Source organism: Phyllostomus hastatus, unplaced genomic scaffold, assembly GCF_019186645.2.
Source record: "Phyllostomus hastatus isolate PE091 unplaced genomic scaffold, TTU_PhHast_1.1 phas_scaffold_39, whole genome shotgun sequence".
In the NCBI taxonomy this organism is placed as follows: Eukaryota; Metazoa; Chordata; class Mammalia; order Chiroptera; family Phyllostomidae; genus Phyllostomus; species Phyllostomus hastatus.
In genome coordinates, this window is record NW_025334028.1 from 25,056,633 (window position 1) to 25,073,970 (window position 17,338).

At 38.4% G+C, this 17,338-nt stretch overlaps 1 protein-coding gene across 4 annotated transcripts in view; it reads left to right on the forward strand.

Annotated features, from left to right (window-relative positions):
• Positions 1–17,338, forward strand: part of NFKB1 (nuclear factor kappa B subunit 1) — a 127,585-nt gene that overhangs the window by 14,501 nt on the left and 95,746 nt on the right. For all 4 annotated transcript variants that reach the window (XM_045820102.1, XM_045820101.1, XM_045820104.1 and 1 more), the window contains exon 2: positions 16,905–16,950. In XM_045820102.1, coding sequence (XP_045676058.1) covers positions 16,912–16,950 — 39 coding nt within the window. In that variant the 5' untranslated portion in view covers positions 16,905–16,911. The remainder of the gene's footprint in view (positions 1–16,904; positions 16,951–17,338) is intronic.

Genomic DNA, 17,338 nt, shown 5'->3' on the forward strand with positions numbered 1-17,338 from the left:
CCACTCTCATTCCCCACCTTTAGTTCATGTCCATGGGTGGTACATATAAGTTCTTTGGCTTCTACATTTCCTATACTATTCTTACCCTCCCTCTGTCTATTTTCTACCTACCATCTATGCTACTTATTCTCTTTACCTTTTCCCACTCTCTCCCCTCCCACTCTCCCTCAAATGATCCCCATGTGATCTCCATTTCAGTGATTCTGTTCCTGTTCTAGTTTTTTGCTTAGTTTGTTTATGTTTTTGTTTTTTAAGTTTGGTTGTTAATAACTGAGTTTGTTGTCATTTTACTGCTCATATTTTTTATCTTCTTTTTCTTAGATAAATCCCTTTAACATTTCATTTAATAAGGGCTGGGTGATAATGAACTCCTTTAACTTGACCTTATCTGGGAAGCACTTTATCTGCCCCTGCATTCTAAATTAAAGCTTTGCTGGATAGAGTATTCTTGGATGTGTAGGTTCTTGCCTTTCATGACTTGGAATACTTCTTTCCAGCCCCTTCTTACCTGCAAGGTGTCTTTTCAGAAATCAGCTGACAGTCTTATGGGAACTCCTTTGTATGTAACTCTCTCCTTTTCTCTTGCTGCTTTGAAGATTCTCTCCTTATCTTTAATTTTGGCTAATGTAATTATGATGTGCCTTGGTGTGTGCTTCCTTGGATCCAACTTCTTTGGGACTTTCTGAGCTCCCTGGACTTCCTGGGAGTCTATTTTCTTCACCAGATTGGGGAAGTTTTCCTTCATTATGTTTTCAAATAAGTTTTCAATGTCTTGCTCTTTTCTTCTCCTTCTGGCACCCCTGTGATTCAAATGTTGGAATGTTTAAAGATGCCCTGGAGGTTCCTCAGCCTCTCTTCATTTTTTTGAATTCTTCTTCTTTCTGTTCCGGTTGAATGCTTCTTTCTTCCTTCTGGTCCAGACTGGTGATTTGAGTCCCAGTTTTCTTCCTGTCACTGTTGTTTCCCTCTATATTTTCCTTTATTTCACTTGTCATAGCCTTCATTTTTTCCTCTAATTTGCGACCATATTCAACCAATTCTGTGAGCATCCCGATACCAGTGTTTTGAACTGTGCATCAGATAGGTTGCCTATCTCTTTGTCACTTAGTTGTATTTTTTCTGGAGCTTTGATCTTTTCTTTCATTTGAACCATTTTTTTGTCTCCCCACACCTGTTACATAGTAAGGGGCAGAGCTTTAGGTGTTCACCAGAAGGGGCAACCCACATTGATGCATTGTGACGCTGTATGTAGGGGAGAGTCCAAGAGGGAATGATGCCCCTTGCTCTGCTCTCTGCCAGTTTTCAGTCACTTCCCCCTTTACCCACAATCAAATTGGGCCCTTCTGGTGCTGATTCCCAGGTGGGTGGGTTTGTATACGTTCTAGGACCCTGTGGGTCTCTCCAATAAACTCTACTGTGAGGCTAGGAGTTTCTCCCACCTCAACCCCAACAGGTATTTTCAGTCAGAGGCTTTGAGGCTTTATTTCCCTTTGCTAGAACTGAGTTTTGCAGTCTGTCTCACTCCCCAGTTGGTCCTCCTGGTTTATCTGCATGCAAATGTGTGACCGCCCAGTCCACCAGCTGCTGCCTTGCCCACCCTGGTCTTTTAGTTGCTGCTTTGTCGCTAGTCCTCGCCACCCAGCTGCCCATCTCCACCCCTCCTTCTGGTCTGCATGAATATTTCTCCTTTAACTCCTTGGTTGTCAGACTTCCCTGCAGTTTGATTTTCTGTCATTTCTGGGTGTTACTTGTTTTTAAATTTGTTGTCCTTCTTTTGGTTGTGCAAGGAGACTCAGGTTGTCTACCTACTCCTCCATCTTGGCCAGAAGTCTCAAGTGTCAAAATTCCTGACAATTTTTTATTTAATATGTTTTCTCTTACTCTTCTCTCTTTCTAGGACTCTAAACTACATACCACTTAATATTGCCTCAGAGGTCACTGAAGGGGTCTTAATTCTTTCTGTCATGTTTCTCTGTGCTTCAGATTGGATATATTTTATTGACCATTCTTCAAGTTTATTGACCCTTTATTTCACAATGTTCAATATGCTGATAAGGCCACCTAGTGAAGTTTCATTTCGGTCTAGAATCTTTTTCATTTCATTGTTTCATTGAATCTTTTCTAAGAGTTCCAATTTCTCTGCTGAGATTTCCTATCTGTTCATTCATTATGTCCATCTGTTCCTTTATATTCTCAAACATACTGGTATTAGCAGTTTTAAAGTCATAGTAAATCATATTTTCCTACCTCTCTGCATGTTTTGCTATTTTTTATTGTATGTTGTAGATACTACTTTTACAGAGTATAGATCTTTTTCTTCCTTTAAAGAACAATGAGTTTTGTTGTAACAAGCAATAAGTTTACTGGTGAATCACCTGGTTTGATTGAGATGGGTTTAGAGTGGCCCTTATTGTAGGGTATGTCCCTTACTCCTATTGCATGGTCCTCCTGAGACCACAACTGAATGCTCAGATTGTTCATTGACGTCTCTTCACCTTGGATAATGGAAACTTCAGTGTCTCTCAGAAGTTCCAGGAACATGTGGAATTCTCATTCAGCTCTTAGATCTCAAGCATCTGTTTTCTAGTAGGCTTTGCAGTGTCTTGTCCTACACTAGCATAGCTTAATATTTGGTTTAATATTTGGTAGCTGGCCGAGTAATAAGCCTCTTTCTCTTTGTGAATCCTTCCTTTCTGATACCCTGCCCAGTGAGATTGCTTCTCCCTTGGGGTTCTACATCTTTGTGTCATGATTTGGAACATGGCCGCAGTCAAAAGTGAATTTGGAGCTTACCTCAAATATTTTTATTCTCTTATGGATGATGTTCAGCCCTATGCTATCTTTTGTTCCCTGTCTTAAATGTATTGCTTCAAACACTTTGTATAGTTTTATAGGTGAGTATGGCAAGGAGGCAAGTTTGATAATTGTTACTCTGTCATGACTGAAACCATAAGTCCATATTTTGATGTACCTGAAGTTGCAGTGTTTCTTGCCATTAATACAGCATTAATTAAAAAGTACTTAATATTTACTAATTTGGAAGTACCAAAAATAAAAACTCTTATGTCTACTCTTAGGCATTTATATCCACTTAAGAATATGGTAAAAATAAAATTAAATTGCTGTAGAACAGCATGTTATCAAGTATAAAATCACCAATATACTGAAGTGTGATAGCACTTATGTGGACTGCTGAGCTATGGGTTAGAGGTGAAATATGAGGTTTCTTGGCAGAGCTCAGATTTGAGTAGGGGCTTGAGGAGTGGGTAGTATTTAAGTAGGAAAGATGGTATTTCAGGATGCAGCACATATTTGGAACAAATATACAAGATGGAAATGAGCAAGGTGTTCTGGAATGGTAGGTCTGCCTATAGTAGAGGATTTGGTTAGGCTATAATAATAGGTGATGCTTATAATTTAATTTAATGTAATGTGCTGAGTTGTTAAGGGCTTTTGACCATCTGCTAAGTCATATGGTAATAATGTGAAAGAAACTTAAGGAAGAAGTAATGCCACAATAAGGGAGAAGAGTAGGGAGGTTATTATTGTCATTCAGAGGTGAAGCAATGAAGGGTTAAGTGGGATGAAACAGTAGAAATGGAACAGAGAAGAAGATACAAGAAATAGTACCCTCCTCCCAAATGAGCAGAATTGATTGACTGGATATGTGTGAGATAAAAAGGGGAAAAAAAGAAAAGGGAGGTTGAACTTTTGGCCTTGAATACCTGACAGAATGACTTATTACAGAAATTAGGAAGTCATGAATGGGGGCTATTGCCACAGGAATGATGAATTTCATTTTCAATATTGGAGAATTGAAGGGATTAAAAATAACATTAACTTGTTTTATAGTGGTATCACTGCTTAAAGCTAACAGCAGTTTATTAATATTTACATTTTTAAGGTTAACAGTACTAATTTTATTTCTGTTTATACCACAGTGTCTTTTAACTAATGCACTTGTTTGTTTTGTTCAGTTGAGAACTGAATAAGCCGATAGAGTAAAAATGACAGTACAACTTTTACTGTCTCAATTTCTCTTCCCATTTTATTATAAGCATATTGTTTATTATGCTAACTGAATAGGACCCTAATAAAGAAAGTGTAATTACTGAATTACCAAGATAACTAACCCATGCCCCACATACTGTCCATTTTTCATAACACTTACCATGTCACATGGCTTTTGCCTATGACACAACACAATGTATTGACTCCAAACACAATGTATTTGTCTTACTAAACTGTTGTTTTAATTAGCTCATGCTGCATATAAAAATCTCTACAAAGCTAGTTAAAACACAAACATGTATTATTTCTCCCCATTCAGTGGGCTGTCTAGGTCATCTGGTCTGGGCTGGCTCAGCTGATCTCTGAGATCTTTTGGCTGCTCAGCTGTGGTGCTTGGTGTAGGGAAGCCTCAGCTAGGACTTCCCCACTCTGCTCCATGTGATCTTTCACCCTCCAGTGAGCTAGTCCAGGCTTGTTCACATGGCAGCAGTGTTACACAGAAGCAATAATGTTGCCTCAAGGTCTCCTGAAACCTACATTTAAAACTCACACTTGTCTCATTCTATCGGTCAGAGAAAATTACAGGACTGCCAAGATTGGAGGGGTGGAGAAACAGATTTTTCCTTTTGTTGGGTGGAGTTTCAAATTTTGTCCATTGCTTTCAATCTACCACAACTATAAGCTCTCTGAGTACGGGGACTGCATCACTCCGTATACTCTGGTGTCTCTACTAACACATAATGAGCTCAAGTATTTTTTAGTAAATGGCTAGGTTATTGAAGGGAGGAAAATATTAAAGAAGCACTTCAATATGTCTTACTTTAAAATATATATATATATACTTTTATTATACCATTAGTGAATATGGTATATATTCCATATCACTAGTGGTATTTTCTATGGACATGTTTCAGAGAGACTCTCTTTATTCTCATTCTATCCTCTGAAAGAAGGATATTTTCATTGACTAAAGATTTAAAACAAAATCAAACAAAAAGCAACTGCCACTGAGTTACCATTGTTTGGTATTTTTACCTTCACCTTTGATTGTCTGAAGAACTCAGTTGAGTTTTGTGCCTTGTCACAGTCCTGTTTTGCTTTTCAGGCGGTGCTGTGGGTAGACTAGCTCCAACCTAAACACTCGGGAGACCTGGAGCAAGACACTGATTAAAATAAATAAATTTGTAAGTCAAGGAGGAAAATCACTTCTGCCTCTTAGACAAGTAAACCATAGTCTATGAAGTCAGATTTACCGGCATTACTCTGTCAACCAAGCAAATGACTTACTCTCACTAAATCTCAGTCTGCTCATCTGGGACAATATTTCTCAGGGTTACTGTGAGAATTAAATGAAATATGTGAAGCATTAGGTATAAGTCCTGACTCCTGGGAGGCAGTCAGTCAAGTTTAGTTCTTTCTTCATGTGAACCCAAGCACTTGACATGATGTGATGGCATTCATCAGGGTTTCTCATCCTTGGTGTTGACATTGGGGTTAGATATTTCTTCATTGTGAGGAGCTGTCCTGTGCATTATACAATGGTTAACAGTATTTCTGACCTCTACACACTAGATGCCAGTAGGAACACCCACCCAGCTATGGCAACTGAAACTGTCTCTAGACATTGTCAAATGTCCCCAGGGGTGAAATGCAAACATTTTATTCAACAGTGATAAAGATAGGGATAAAGAGGGAATGTGGTAGTATCCTCATAAATGTAGAATGGGAAAGTAATAAAATGTTTGATCTTCTCAGAATGTCAGAAACTTTTAGTGTTTCAGTCTCTTCCCAATTTATCATGAACATATTGTTTATTATGCCAAGTAGTAAAATGACTATCATTTGCTCTGTGTCACTAACTGTGCTATGAAGCTTTGCATGAATTAATGGTTGAATACTGTATATGTATCTACCATCCCTATGAGGTTGGCATTACTTTGAGAGCAGAGACCTTATCTTATACCAGCTCCAAACACAATGTATTTGTACTTACTAGGTGGCTATTGTAGATGTTAGTTTGTCACATCTCACCCATATAAAACAACAGAGAGCTGAAAACAGATGGAAGGGTGGAAAAACATGGAAAATGAGTTAATGCCAATCTAAATATGGTGGGATGCAAAAATGATTCTTTTTCAAAAATTTCAGAAATCAGCTATTTTTGAGAAAGGTAACTAAAATCACCATTAACTTTTCTTTCATCACCACTAAGCCAATATATCATCAGAAAGCTGTAAATAAACAGCACCTTTTTTCTATTATATTTATTATAAAGAAGACTTTGGTAATGCTTATAAATGTTCAATTCATTGCATACTTCATGTTTTATTCATATGTCATAATTCTTAAAAATGTTAGAATTAAACTTCAAATTCTGAGTAGGGTTTGATTTTCTCTTTTTTTCCTATTAAGATGTATATTTCCAATTACATAATTGAGTTAGAAAATTGGAACATAGAATTGTATAACTCACATAGTAAAAGTCTCCATGTTATTATAAATAGACCTGAATTGCTATTTTTAACAATTACATAATATATAACTATGAATGCACCATGAGTATGAACAATATGCTATCAAAGGATATTGATATTATTACCTTTTTGCTGCAATAAATATCCTTGTACTTATTTTTTTCACACTTGTTCGCATGACTCTTAGAAGTGGAATTGCAGAGTCAAAAGATACTCTCATTGGAGTGTTCACATTACATGTAGTAACATGTCATATACCTTATACCATGTTCCCTCAAAAAACATCCTTTGTGGAAATAGTCTCCAGCATATTTTTCTCTTTTTAAATTATTACCCAGGGGAGAAATGGTGAAAAATGACTTTTTATTGAAATATCATCCTTCTTGCTCTCCAAGATGAGGTGTTAAAATTACACCTCAGTGGTGTCTGCGGTGGCTGAATATAATCTGGAAAATAGACACTGTACCTCTTTGATTCCCCACTGCACCCTCTGGATGGTAACTCAGATACTGTCTTCAAACTTCACATTGTGACCCCTTAGTGGGTCTTGAAATCATTTTAATGGATTTGAAAAGTTTGGAGGTGTTTTAAAAATAAAATCTGATAGAATAAAAAGAATATGATTTCTTATAGTGGGCCCCGGGCAAAAAGTATGAGTATATCTGGTTCTATAAAGTTTCCCCAGTGACAAGGAGGGCAGCGCCTCCAGCTCCATCCTTAATGGTCCAAACCTCTGGCCATGGTCTTGCCACCTTCACTAAGAACTGCTTACACTGGCCTTTGAAGTCAGTGATGGGATTGTCACATAGGTGCAGAAAATAATTCTTGAGGCATTTCATGTGAACTCATCACATACTTAGAACTTAGCCAATTATAATATTATGCTTCTCATATGAGAAATACAAACAGTTCACTGAAGATGTTTTATTTACTGCTAGCTAGCTACATTTTCTATTTTTGTTTCCATGGTGTAAAAATGTTTCTGAAAACCTCACCTTTGGGGACAGAGGAGCAGAGTTCTAAATCATCATCTCGGCCATCATCTTGGCAGTCAACCCAGTATCTCCTTTTCTGTTTCAAGATCCTTCCTCAAAAGCACAGAACTGTGCAAAGGGAAAGTGAGAGAAGGGGCTGGGGAAGCAGGGGCGCAGAAGGGGCTTTCCCTGGTCTTTCCTAATCCTTCAGTTCCAAGGGCTTGTTGGTATTTCAAAATTTTGAAATTAAACCTGCTTCACAATTAATGCAAATATTACTCAGTGATTCATCCTTTCCAAATAATTCTTGGTTTCTTTTGACATTTATTTTTAAATTATGAATTAACATTGACATCATTCTGGGGCTACTGTTACATCAGCTCTTTGTAGTGAACTTAAACTGTCTTACACAGTGTGTAAAAGTTTAGATTTAACCATCACCCAAGTGTCTTTGGGGCTGCCGTTGGACTTTTAGAACTATGAGTCCTTCAGCACACATTTGTGCATGGCAAGGTTGCTGGATGGAGGCCTGTGTTCAATTCGGTGGTTTGTTCAGTGCCTACAGTTTAGGTTCATTAAGGTTTTCACTACAATAGTGACCATGGTAATAACCCTGCATCAGTTCTAATAAAGTAGATTTGTTGAGTTTTTTAAATTAGAGTGAGGGCTGCTTCATGTTAAATGCATTGCAGCATTGTATACAATAGCTAAGATTTGGAAGCAGCCTAAGGGCCCATCAACAAATAAGTAGATAAAAAAGTTGTGATACATTTATGCAATGGAATACTACTTGGCTGTAAAATAGAAGGCAGTTTTACCCTTTGCAACAGTATGGATAGTCCTGAAGACCATTATGCTAAGTGAAATAAGCCAGTCAGAGAAAGACGAGTACTATTGATTTCACTCATATGTGGGATCTAATGAACAAACTGAACTAATAAGCAAAATAGAGACAAACCCATAGAGAGCAGACTGACAGCTTTTGGGGAGAGGAGTTGCTGGGTGGGTGGGGCAGGGTATTAGGCAAAAAATTTTTATAAAAGAGAAGGAACTAAGAAACTAATACAAAAATTTAAAATTTTAAAAATTTTTAACCAAAAAATTAAGTCCATGCATTCAAAGGTCAGGAAACCATCCACAAGTTTAAAAATATAAGTATATTGAACATAATAGAGGAACTCAATGTGTCTGAAGGTTTAACAAGTCAACAGCCTCATCTCTGCTTTTGAAAACTATGGGTTAAAATTGTTTGAGAGGATTCAAGTGATCAGCCCAGATTAATGGAAAGTGTAAAGACAAAAAAAAAAAACCAGTGGTTTTATTTTTATTATTTTGGGGGTGGGGTGGGATTGAGGTCCTGTTGTATTCTAGTAATAAGGATTTTTTTACATGGAATGTTGTAACTGGTATTACCACTGTATTGTAATACTGTTTTACTTGTATTCTCCATATACCTGAAAATTAGGCTACTGATTCTTTAGTGTAGATCTATAGTGAGTATATATAAAAATCTAAGTTTACAAAAAAGTGTTATGATTTACTGATTTGTTTTTTAAATAAGCATTTATCAGCTAAGTAACATTCTGAGTTCCTTTCAAAAGCCCATCCTATCAAACTCTTGTCATTTTTTAAAATTTTTTTAAATTTTATTTTAATCATTGTTCAAGTACAGGTTTCTCCCTTTTACTCCCATTCCAGCCCACCCACCCAACCCTCCCCACTTCCCTCCCATTACCACCCTCCCCCTAGTTTTTGTCCATGTAACCTTTAAATTTGTTCCTGTAAACCCTTCCAATTCTCCCCTGAAATTCCCTCCTCTCTCCCCTCTGGTCACTGTCAGTCTGTCCCCTATTTCAGTGTCTTTGGTTATATTTTGCTTGTTTCTTTGTTTTGTTGTTTAGGTTCCTGTTAAAGGTGAGATCATATGGTATTTGTCTTTCACTGCCTGTCTTGTTTTGCTTAGCATAATGCTCTCCAGCTCCATCCATGCTGTTGCAAAGGGTAGGAGCTCCTTCTTTCTTTCTGCTGCCTAGAATTCCATTGTGTAAATGTACCATAGTTTTTTGATCGATTCATTTACTGATGGGCATCTAGGTTGCTTCCAGCACCTAGCTATTGTAAATTGTGCTGCTATGAAATCAGGGTGCAAAGGTTCTTTTGTATTGGTGTTTTAGTGTTCTTAGGATATAGTCCCAGCAGTGGAATTGCTGGGTCAAAAGGCAGATCCATTTTTAGTTTTCTGAGGAAGTTCCATACTGCTTTCCATAGTGGTTGTACCAGTCTGCAGTCCCACCAACAGTGCACTAGGGTCCCCTTTTCTCCACAACCTCTCCAACACTTGTTGTTTGTTGCTTTGTTTACGATGGCCATTCTGACTGGTGTGAAGTGGTATCTCATTGTAGTTTTAATTTGCATCTCTCTGATTGCTAGTGATATTGAACATTGTTTCATGTGTCTTTGGATCTTCTGTATGTCCTCCTTGGAGAAGTGTCTGTTCAAGTCCTTTGCCCATTTTTTAATTGGGTTGCTTGTCTTCTTAGAGTGGAGTCATGTAAGTTCTTTATGTATTTTGGAGATTAAACCCTTGTCTGAGGTATCATTGGCAAATATGTTTTCCCATACAGTTGGTTCTCTTTTTATTTTCACACTGTTTTCTTTAGCTGTGCAAAAGCTTTTTATTTTGATGAGGTCCCATTTGTTTATTCTTTCCTTTTTATGTCCCTTGGTCTAGGAGACATGTTAGTAAAAAAGTTTCTGCGTGAAATATCTGAGATTTTCCTACCTACGTTCTCTTCTAGGACTTTAGTGGTGTCACGGTTTATATTTAAGTCTTTTATCCACCTTGAATTTATTTTTGTATAAGGTGTAAGTTGGTGCTCAAGTTTCATTTTTTTGCACGTAGCTTTCCAGTTCTCCCAAAACCATTTGTTGAAGAGGCTATTTTTATTCCATTTTATGTTGCTGCTTCCTTTGTCAAATATTAATTGACCGTAGAGACTTGGGTTTATTTCTAGGCTCTCTGTTCTGTTCCATTAGTCCATGTGCCTGTTTTTATGCCAGTACCAGGCTGTTTTGATTACAGTGGCCTTGTAGTATAGTTTAGTCTTTACTCTTCTCTCTCAAAATTGCAGTAGCTATTCGGGGTCATTTATGGTTCCATATAAATTTTTGAAGTGTTTGTTCTATGTCTGTGAAATAAGCCATTGGTACTTTAATAGGTATTGCATTGAATGTGTAAATTGCTTTGGGTAGTATGGACATTTTAAACTCTGTCATTTTACAGGTGAAGAAACAGACCACAGTGAATTGAGTTGTATATCAAGTCACACATGCGGCAATGGCAAAACTCTTTGATTCCGAATGACTTAATTTCTCTTATGGTATCAAGTCAAATTTTCCCTTTTTAACTGCTTGTCTTTATTGATGACAGCTATTTGTAAATCTTCAATGAGTAATTTCTTGTTTAGACTAATACTTTCTTGCAAATCCTCATGGACTTGTTCCATAGGACTGAGAGCTGCCCTCTCCCCTTTTGTTGAAGTTGGCCACTGTTCTGTAACCCACTAGGAATCCTCACGAGGCTGTCTCATGCCTCAGCAGTCACACAGGGCTCTAGTGGACATCTAGAAGGTTTCATTGAATATTAGGGTCTTCTTTTGATGATTTTTGTCCTTATTGAAGTGTTGGGTGATGTATTTATTAGGGTGAGGGCTAAACTGTTTTAACAAAGAGATCCAACAATACACTGGGTTAAAGAACAAAGAAGTTTCTTTCTCACATCACCACAAGCCTTAGCTGCCTGCCATTCACCATCATCTATGTGGTAGCTCTGTCTTCTCCATGTCTGGGTTTTATTCAACAGGAAAGAGAAAACACAAAACCATGTCAAGGGCCTTAAGCCTGGACCTGGAGGTGACACACAGCAATTCTGACATTCTACTGGTGAGCATTTCCTCATGGCCATCCCTAACTCCCAGGCAGTGTGGGGTATACTCTAGCTGAGCAGTCACTATTCCAGCTGCAACTCTCCTGTGGGAAAAGAGAGAACAAATTTTGGTGGGCAGCTAACATTTTCAGCCCTAGTCCCAGTTGCCCTTTAGTGCTTTATAGACTTCATGAGGGGAAAGAAACTTTGCCTCGGGAATTAATATTTGCTTTCAACCTTCTTTTTTATCTTTTTAAATTTTCCATGTAATATATCTAAAATTTGATCTTAGTAAATTTAAATATTAACCTATATTTAAAATAATGATAAAGATATTTCTTAAGTAAATAAATCCAAAATGAGATATAATTTTAGATACTATTTTTATCTGACACTGCGACTGTTCATTTTTCGCAGACCCTCTGGGCAATAGATTACTAGGGCTTGCAGTATATTCATATCTTGCTGCAGTTGATTAAATCTGAGACTATAGCCTTATTAATAAGGGCTCTTATTTTTATGTGTTTAGTTACCATTTTATTTTTTAAAGTATATTTTATTGATTATGCTATTAGAGTTGTCCCATTTTTTTCTCCTCTTTATCCTCCTCCATCTTGTACCCCCACTTCTACCAGCATCCACCCCCCCCCCCCTTAGTTCATATCTATGGGTCATCCATATATGTTCTTTGGCTTCTCCATTTCCCATACTGTTCTTAATTGTACCTACCATTTATGCCTCTTTTTCTCTGTATCTTTTCTGCCATTCTCCCCCTCCCCCACTGATAGCCCTCCATGTGATCTCCATTTCTATGATTCTGTTCCAGTTCTAGTTGTTTGCTTAGTTTGGTTTTGGTTTTTGTTTTTTAGGTTCAGTTGTAGATAGTTGTGAGTTTGTTGTCATTTTACTGTTCATATATTTTATCTCCTTTTTCTTAGATAACTCCCTTTAACATTTCATGCAATAATGGCTTGATGATTATGAACTCCTTTAGCTTTACTTTGTATGGAACACACTTATCTGCCCTTCCATTCTAAATGATAGCTTTGCTGGATGGAGTAATCTTGGATGTAGGTCCTTGCCTTTCATGACTTTGAATACTTCTTTTCTTAAAATTTTTTAAAATTGTTCAAGTATAGTTGTCTCCCTTTTCCTGCTACCATTTTTCCCCACTCCACTCACCCCCAACTCCTACCCTCAATCCTTCCCCTTTGGCTTTGCCCCTGGGTCCTTTACACATGATCCTTGGTGACCCTTTTCCTTCTTTCCCCCATTATTCACCTTTCCTTTCCCCTGTAGTTACTGTCAGTTTGTTCTCTATTTCAGTGACTCTGGTTATATTTTGCTTGCTTGTTTGTTTTGTTGATTAGGTTCCACTTATAGATGAGATCATATGGTATTTGTCTTTCACTGCTTGGCTTACTTCACTTAGCATAATGCCCTCAAGTTCCACCTGTGGTGATGTGAAGGCTAGGAGCACCTTCTTTCTCTCTGCTGCATAGTATTCCATTGTGTAAATGTACCACAGTTTTTTGATCCACTCATTTACTGATGGGGACCTAGCTTGCTTCCAGCACTTGGCTATTGTAAATAGTGCTGCTATGAACATTGGGGTGCATAGGCTCTTTTGAATTAGTATTTCAGGATTCTTAGGGTATAATCCTAGCAGTGGAATTATTACCATTTTAATATTATAATATTCCTGTACAGTACTACCCTCTCATACATGGGGGTTTCCAAGACCCCCAGTAAATGCCTGAAACCAAGGATAATGCCAAACCTTATATATATTATGTTTTTCCCTATGTGTACATATTGAATGATAAAGTTTGATATATAAATTATTCCTGGTAAAAGATTAACAACAATAACTAATTACATAAAGGAACAATTATAACAATATACTATAATAACAGTAACATGAATGCAGTCTCTCTCTATCTCTTAAAATATCCTGTTGTACTGTGCTCACTCTTTCACTTAAAGGAAGCACTTTATGATTTCTCTTTGACATATTCCAGTTGCTAGCATCAGTACCTGCATTTTTGGGCCATTTTAAGTCAAACAAGGATCCCTTGAACACAAGCACTGAGATACTATGACAGTCAATCTGCCAAATGGCTACTGAGTGACCAACAGGTAGTGGCATGCACAGCATGATGACACTGGACAGAGAATGATTCACATTCTGGGCAGGATGGCAGGGGATTTCATCACGCTGTTCAGAAAGGCACACAATTTAAAACTTAAGAGTTGTTCACTTTGGGAATGTTCCCACTGTGGGTAACTGAAACTGCGGAAAGTGAAACTGTGGTTAAGGGGGTACTACATTTTAAAAATGGCAGGAAATGGCCTGTTGCAGTGGGACACACTAAAGGACAGAGCATGGCACACTATGGCCAACCTCCCCTGGTGCCATGGTGCACTGACCAGGCAGGCCCATTTGCAGCAGAATGACCCCCTCTTAGCTTCTCAACTTGTGCAACAAGCAGAAAGCTTGGAAACAGTTCTCACACCGTCACAGAATTCATGAAGGGTTGGAAAATGATCTACACAAAGAGCAAAGACTATAAACCCTTGGAGTCTACATGGTGGCAAAAAGAAATACCCTCGAAAAATCCAAATATGCACAATTTTTATACTGGAGATGAAGATTGGTTGTACCAAACTACAGGTCATTGTTATGAGCCTTATGTAAAGGTTTTAGATTATATATAAATGGCAATTCCTTCATTATGCAATCCATCTGCTGTTAGATTTAAATTCCAAAGAACTGCATTAAGGCTATAAAAAAGGTTATATTTGGTCTTACTGGAATAATACAGTTTACTCCTGCATGGTGGATTTTTTTCTCATTTCTTTTTTAATTTTTTTAATTACATTTTGATTGTGCTATTACAGTTGTCCCAATTCCCCCCCCTTTTCTCCCCTCCACCCAACACCCCTGACTCCCTCACCATTGAGCCATGTGTATAAGTTCTTTCCATGGGCCATATGTTTAAGTTCTTTGGCTACTCTGTTTCCTATACTGTATTTTAAATCCCCATGGCTATTCTGTAACTACCTGCTTGTACTTCTTAATCTCCTCACCTCTTCATCCATTCTCCCACACCCCCCTCCCATCTGACAGCCATTAAAACATCCTCCATATCCATGGTGCTATCTCTGTTCTTCTTGTTTGCTTATTTTTTAAGATGCAATTGTTGATATATATGTTTTTATTGCCATTTTGTTGTTTGTACTTTTGATCTTCTTTTTCTTAAATAAGTCACTTTAACACTTCATACAGTAATGGATTTGGTGATGATAAACTCCTTTAGTTTTTTCTTGTCTGGGAAGCTCTTTATCTGCCCTTCAATTCTAAATGATAGCTTTGCTGTGTAAAGTAGTCTCGGCTATAAGTCCCTGCTTTTCATGACTTTGAGTATTTCTTGCCAATCTTTTCTAACCTGAAAAGTTTCTTTTAAGAAATCAGCTGACAACCATATGGAAACACCCCTGTAGGTAACTAGTTTCTAGTTACCTTTTCTCTTACTGCTTTTAAGATTCTGTCTTTATCTTTAACTTTTGCATCTGAATTAGAATGTGTCTTGGAGTGGGCCTCTGTGCGTCCATTTTGTTTCAGGCTCTGTGCTTCCTGGACTTGCATGTCTGTTTCCTTTGCCAAATTAGGGAAGTTTTCTTTCATTACTTTTTCAGATTGATTTCCAATTTCTTACTCTTTCTCTTCTAGTACCCCTATGCTACGAATATTGCAGCACTTGAAGTTGTCCCAGAGGCTGCTTATACTCTCCTTGTTTTTTTGGACTCTTTTTACTTCTTGTTGTTCTGATTGATTCTTTTTTGCTTCCTTATGTTCCAAATCATTGATTTGATTCTTGGCTTCATCCACTGTACTGTTGTTTCCCTGTAAATTGTTCTTTATTTTAATTTGTGTGTCATTTGTTTTTAACCGGATCTTTTTTATGCTGTTGAGGTCTTCACTAAGTTCCTTGAGTATCCTCATAACCAGTTTTGAACTCTGTATCTGGTAGATTGCTTATCTCCCTTTTGTTTAGCTCTTTTTCAGGAGTTTTGATCTGTTCTTTCATTTGGGTCATGTTTCTTTGTCTCTTCATTTTGGCAGCCTCCCTGTGTTTGTTTCTATGTATTAGGTAGAGCTGCTATGGCTCTCTATCTTGGTGAGATGGCCTAATATAGCAGATGTCCTATAGGGTCCAGTGGCATAGCCTCCCCTATCACCCAAGCTGAGTACTTGAGCTGTGTCCTTCATGTAGACTTAATACACCCTCCTCTTGTAGTTGATCCTTGATTGCTCTTGGCAGGTCAATGAGAGGGATTTTTCTAGGCCAGTCAAGTGCAAGGACTGGCTGTGTCCTCTGACCACCAACCTCTGCCCTCCATGGAGTGTCAGCTGTACAGGGGCAGGGTGGTGGTGCTCTGATGTGGTCTGTAGCTGTCCAGTGGATACATAGGGTCTGGGGTTTCCCTGGGTGGTGTAGGCCAAGGTCAGCCCCCACCTGAGTTTTGCCTGGGGCCACCCTGCCTCGACTATAAAGCAATCTGAGAATGCTGCTACTTGTGCTGGACTTGGAGATTCCCAGGTAAAGCCAAGCTGTGAATATAGGCTGACTGCTACTAGTGCCATGCTTAGGGCTACTTAGCAAGTAGGACGGGGGGTGGGGGGCTGGGGGCTCAGTGAGGCTGGCTGTTGCTTATTTTAGAGGATTTAGGAAGTTGTGAAGTATGAGTCAAGACCAGCCATTCATATGGAAAAATCTATTAACAGTTTGGGTGGACCCATAAGTTGAATGGAAGTCTCAGGGGATCTCCTGGGCAGGGTAAATAGTGTTAGCCAGGTGATGGAGTGTCAAATGGCACGCTCCTGCCAGCTCTGTGGCTCTGTGGGGGGAGGGTTCAGAAAAGGGATAGTGGACTCTGCCCACCTTTTTGTCTGGGAGAAAGTTGTCCCCTAGCTCTCACCTTGATGCCAGATATTTCAGTTCCTCCCTATATACCACTGTTACCTTTCAAGCTGCTATGCTGGTGCTGGAACTCAGAGAGAGTGAGTGGATTCTTTAAGAGGACTGTGTGGGGCTCCAGAAGTTATTTTTCCCAACTCAGCTCCTGCTAGTTTTTTCAGCCAGAAGTTTGGGGACTTATTTTTCTGGCACTGGAACCCTTGGCTGGGGACCTGGTGTAGGGCTGGGACTCCTAGCTCCCATGATATCCCTTCCAAATTTGTATTCACCACATGTGGATGTGGGACCAGCCCTTCCCATGTCTCCTCCTCCCCTACCAGTCTGGATGGATGTGGTTTCTTTAATTCTGTAGTTGTCAACTCAATTTCTCATGGTTCTGAGTGATGGTTGTTCTACAATTTAGTTGCAATTTTGGTGTGGTTGTGTGAGGAGGTGAGCCATGTTTATATATGCTGCCATCTTGACCAGGAGTGTGTGATGGAATTTTTAAGGTTCATCTCAGTCTTACAGTTTGCTTTTCTTTTGTTTTGATATGCAGCTCCAGCATGGCAGAAGAGGATCCATATCTGGCAGGGCATGAACAAGTAGGTATAATAATATCATCTCACTGATAATTTTTTGTAAGTATATTCATATGTTAAAATACACAGAGGTAACAATAGTAACTGCCAGGCAAACAAAACTGATAACAATTTCTTTTATATTGTTTTTTCAGTTTCACTGTCCCTGCATATAAGGTCAGAGAGGGCATGTCTTATAAAATGAGTAACTTAAACCCTGCTGTCACACACATTGCTGCATAAAAATTATATGTGCTACGGGTCAAATGATAACTACTGTATTGACCACAAACTGGGTGGCTTAAAACAAGAGAAATATATTTTATCACAGTTCTGATTAAGATGATGACAGGGTTGGTTACTTTCAGAAGTTCTGAAGGAGAATCTGTCCCATGCCATTCCCCTAGCTTCT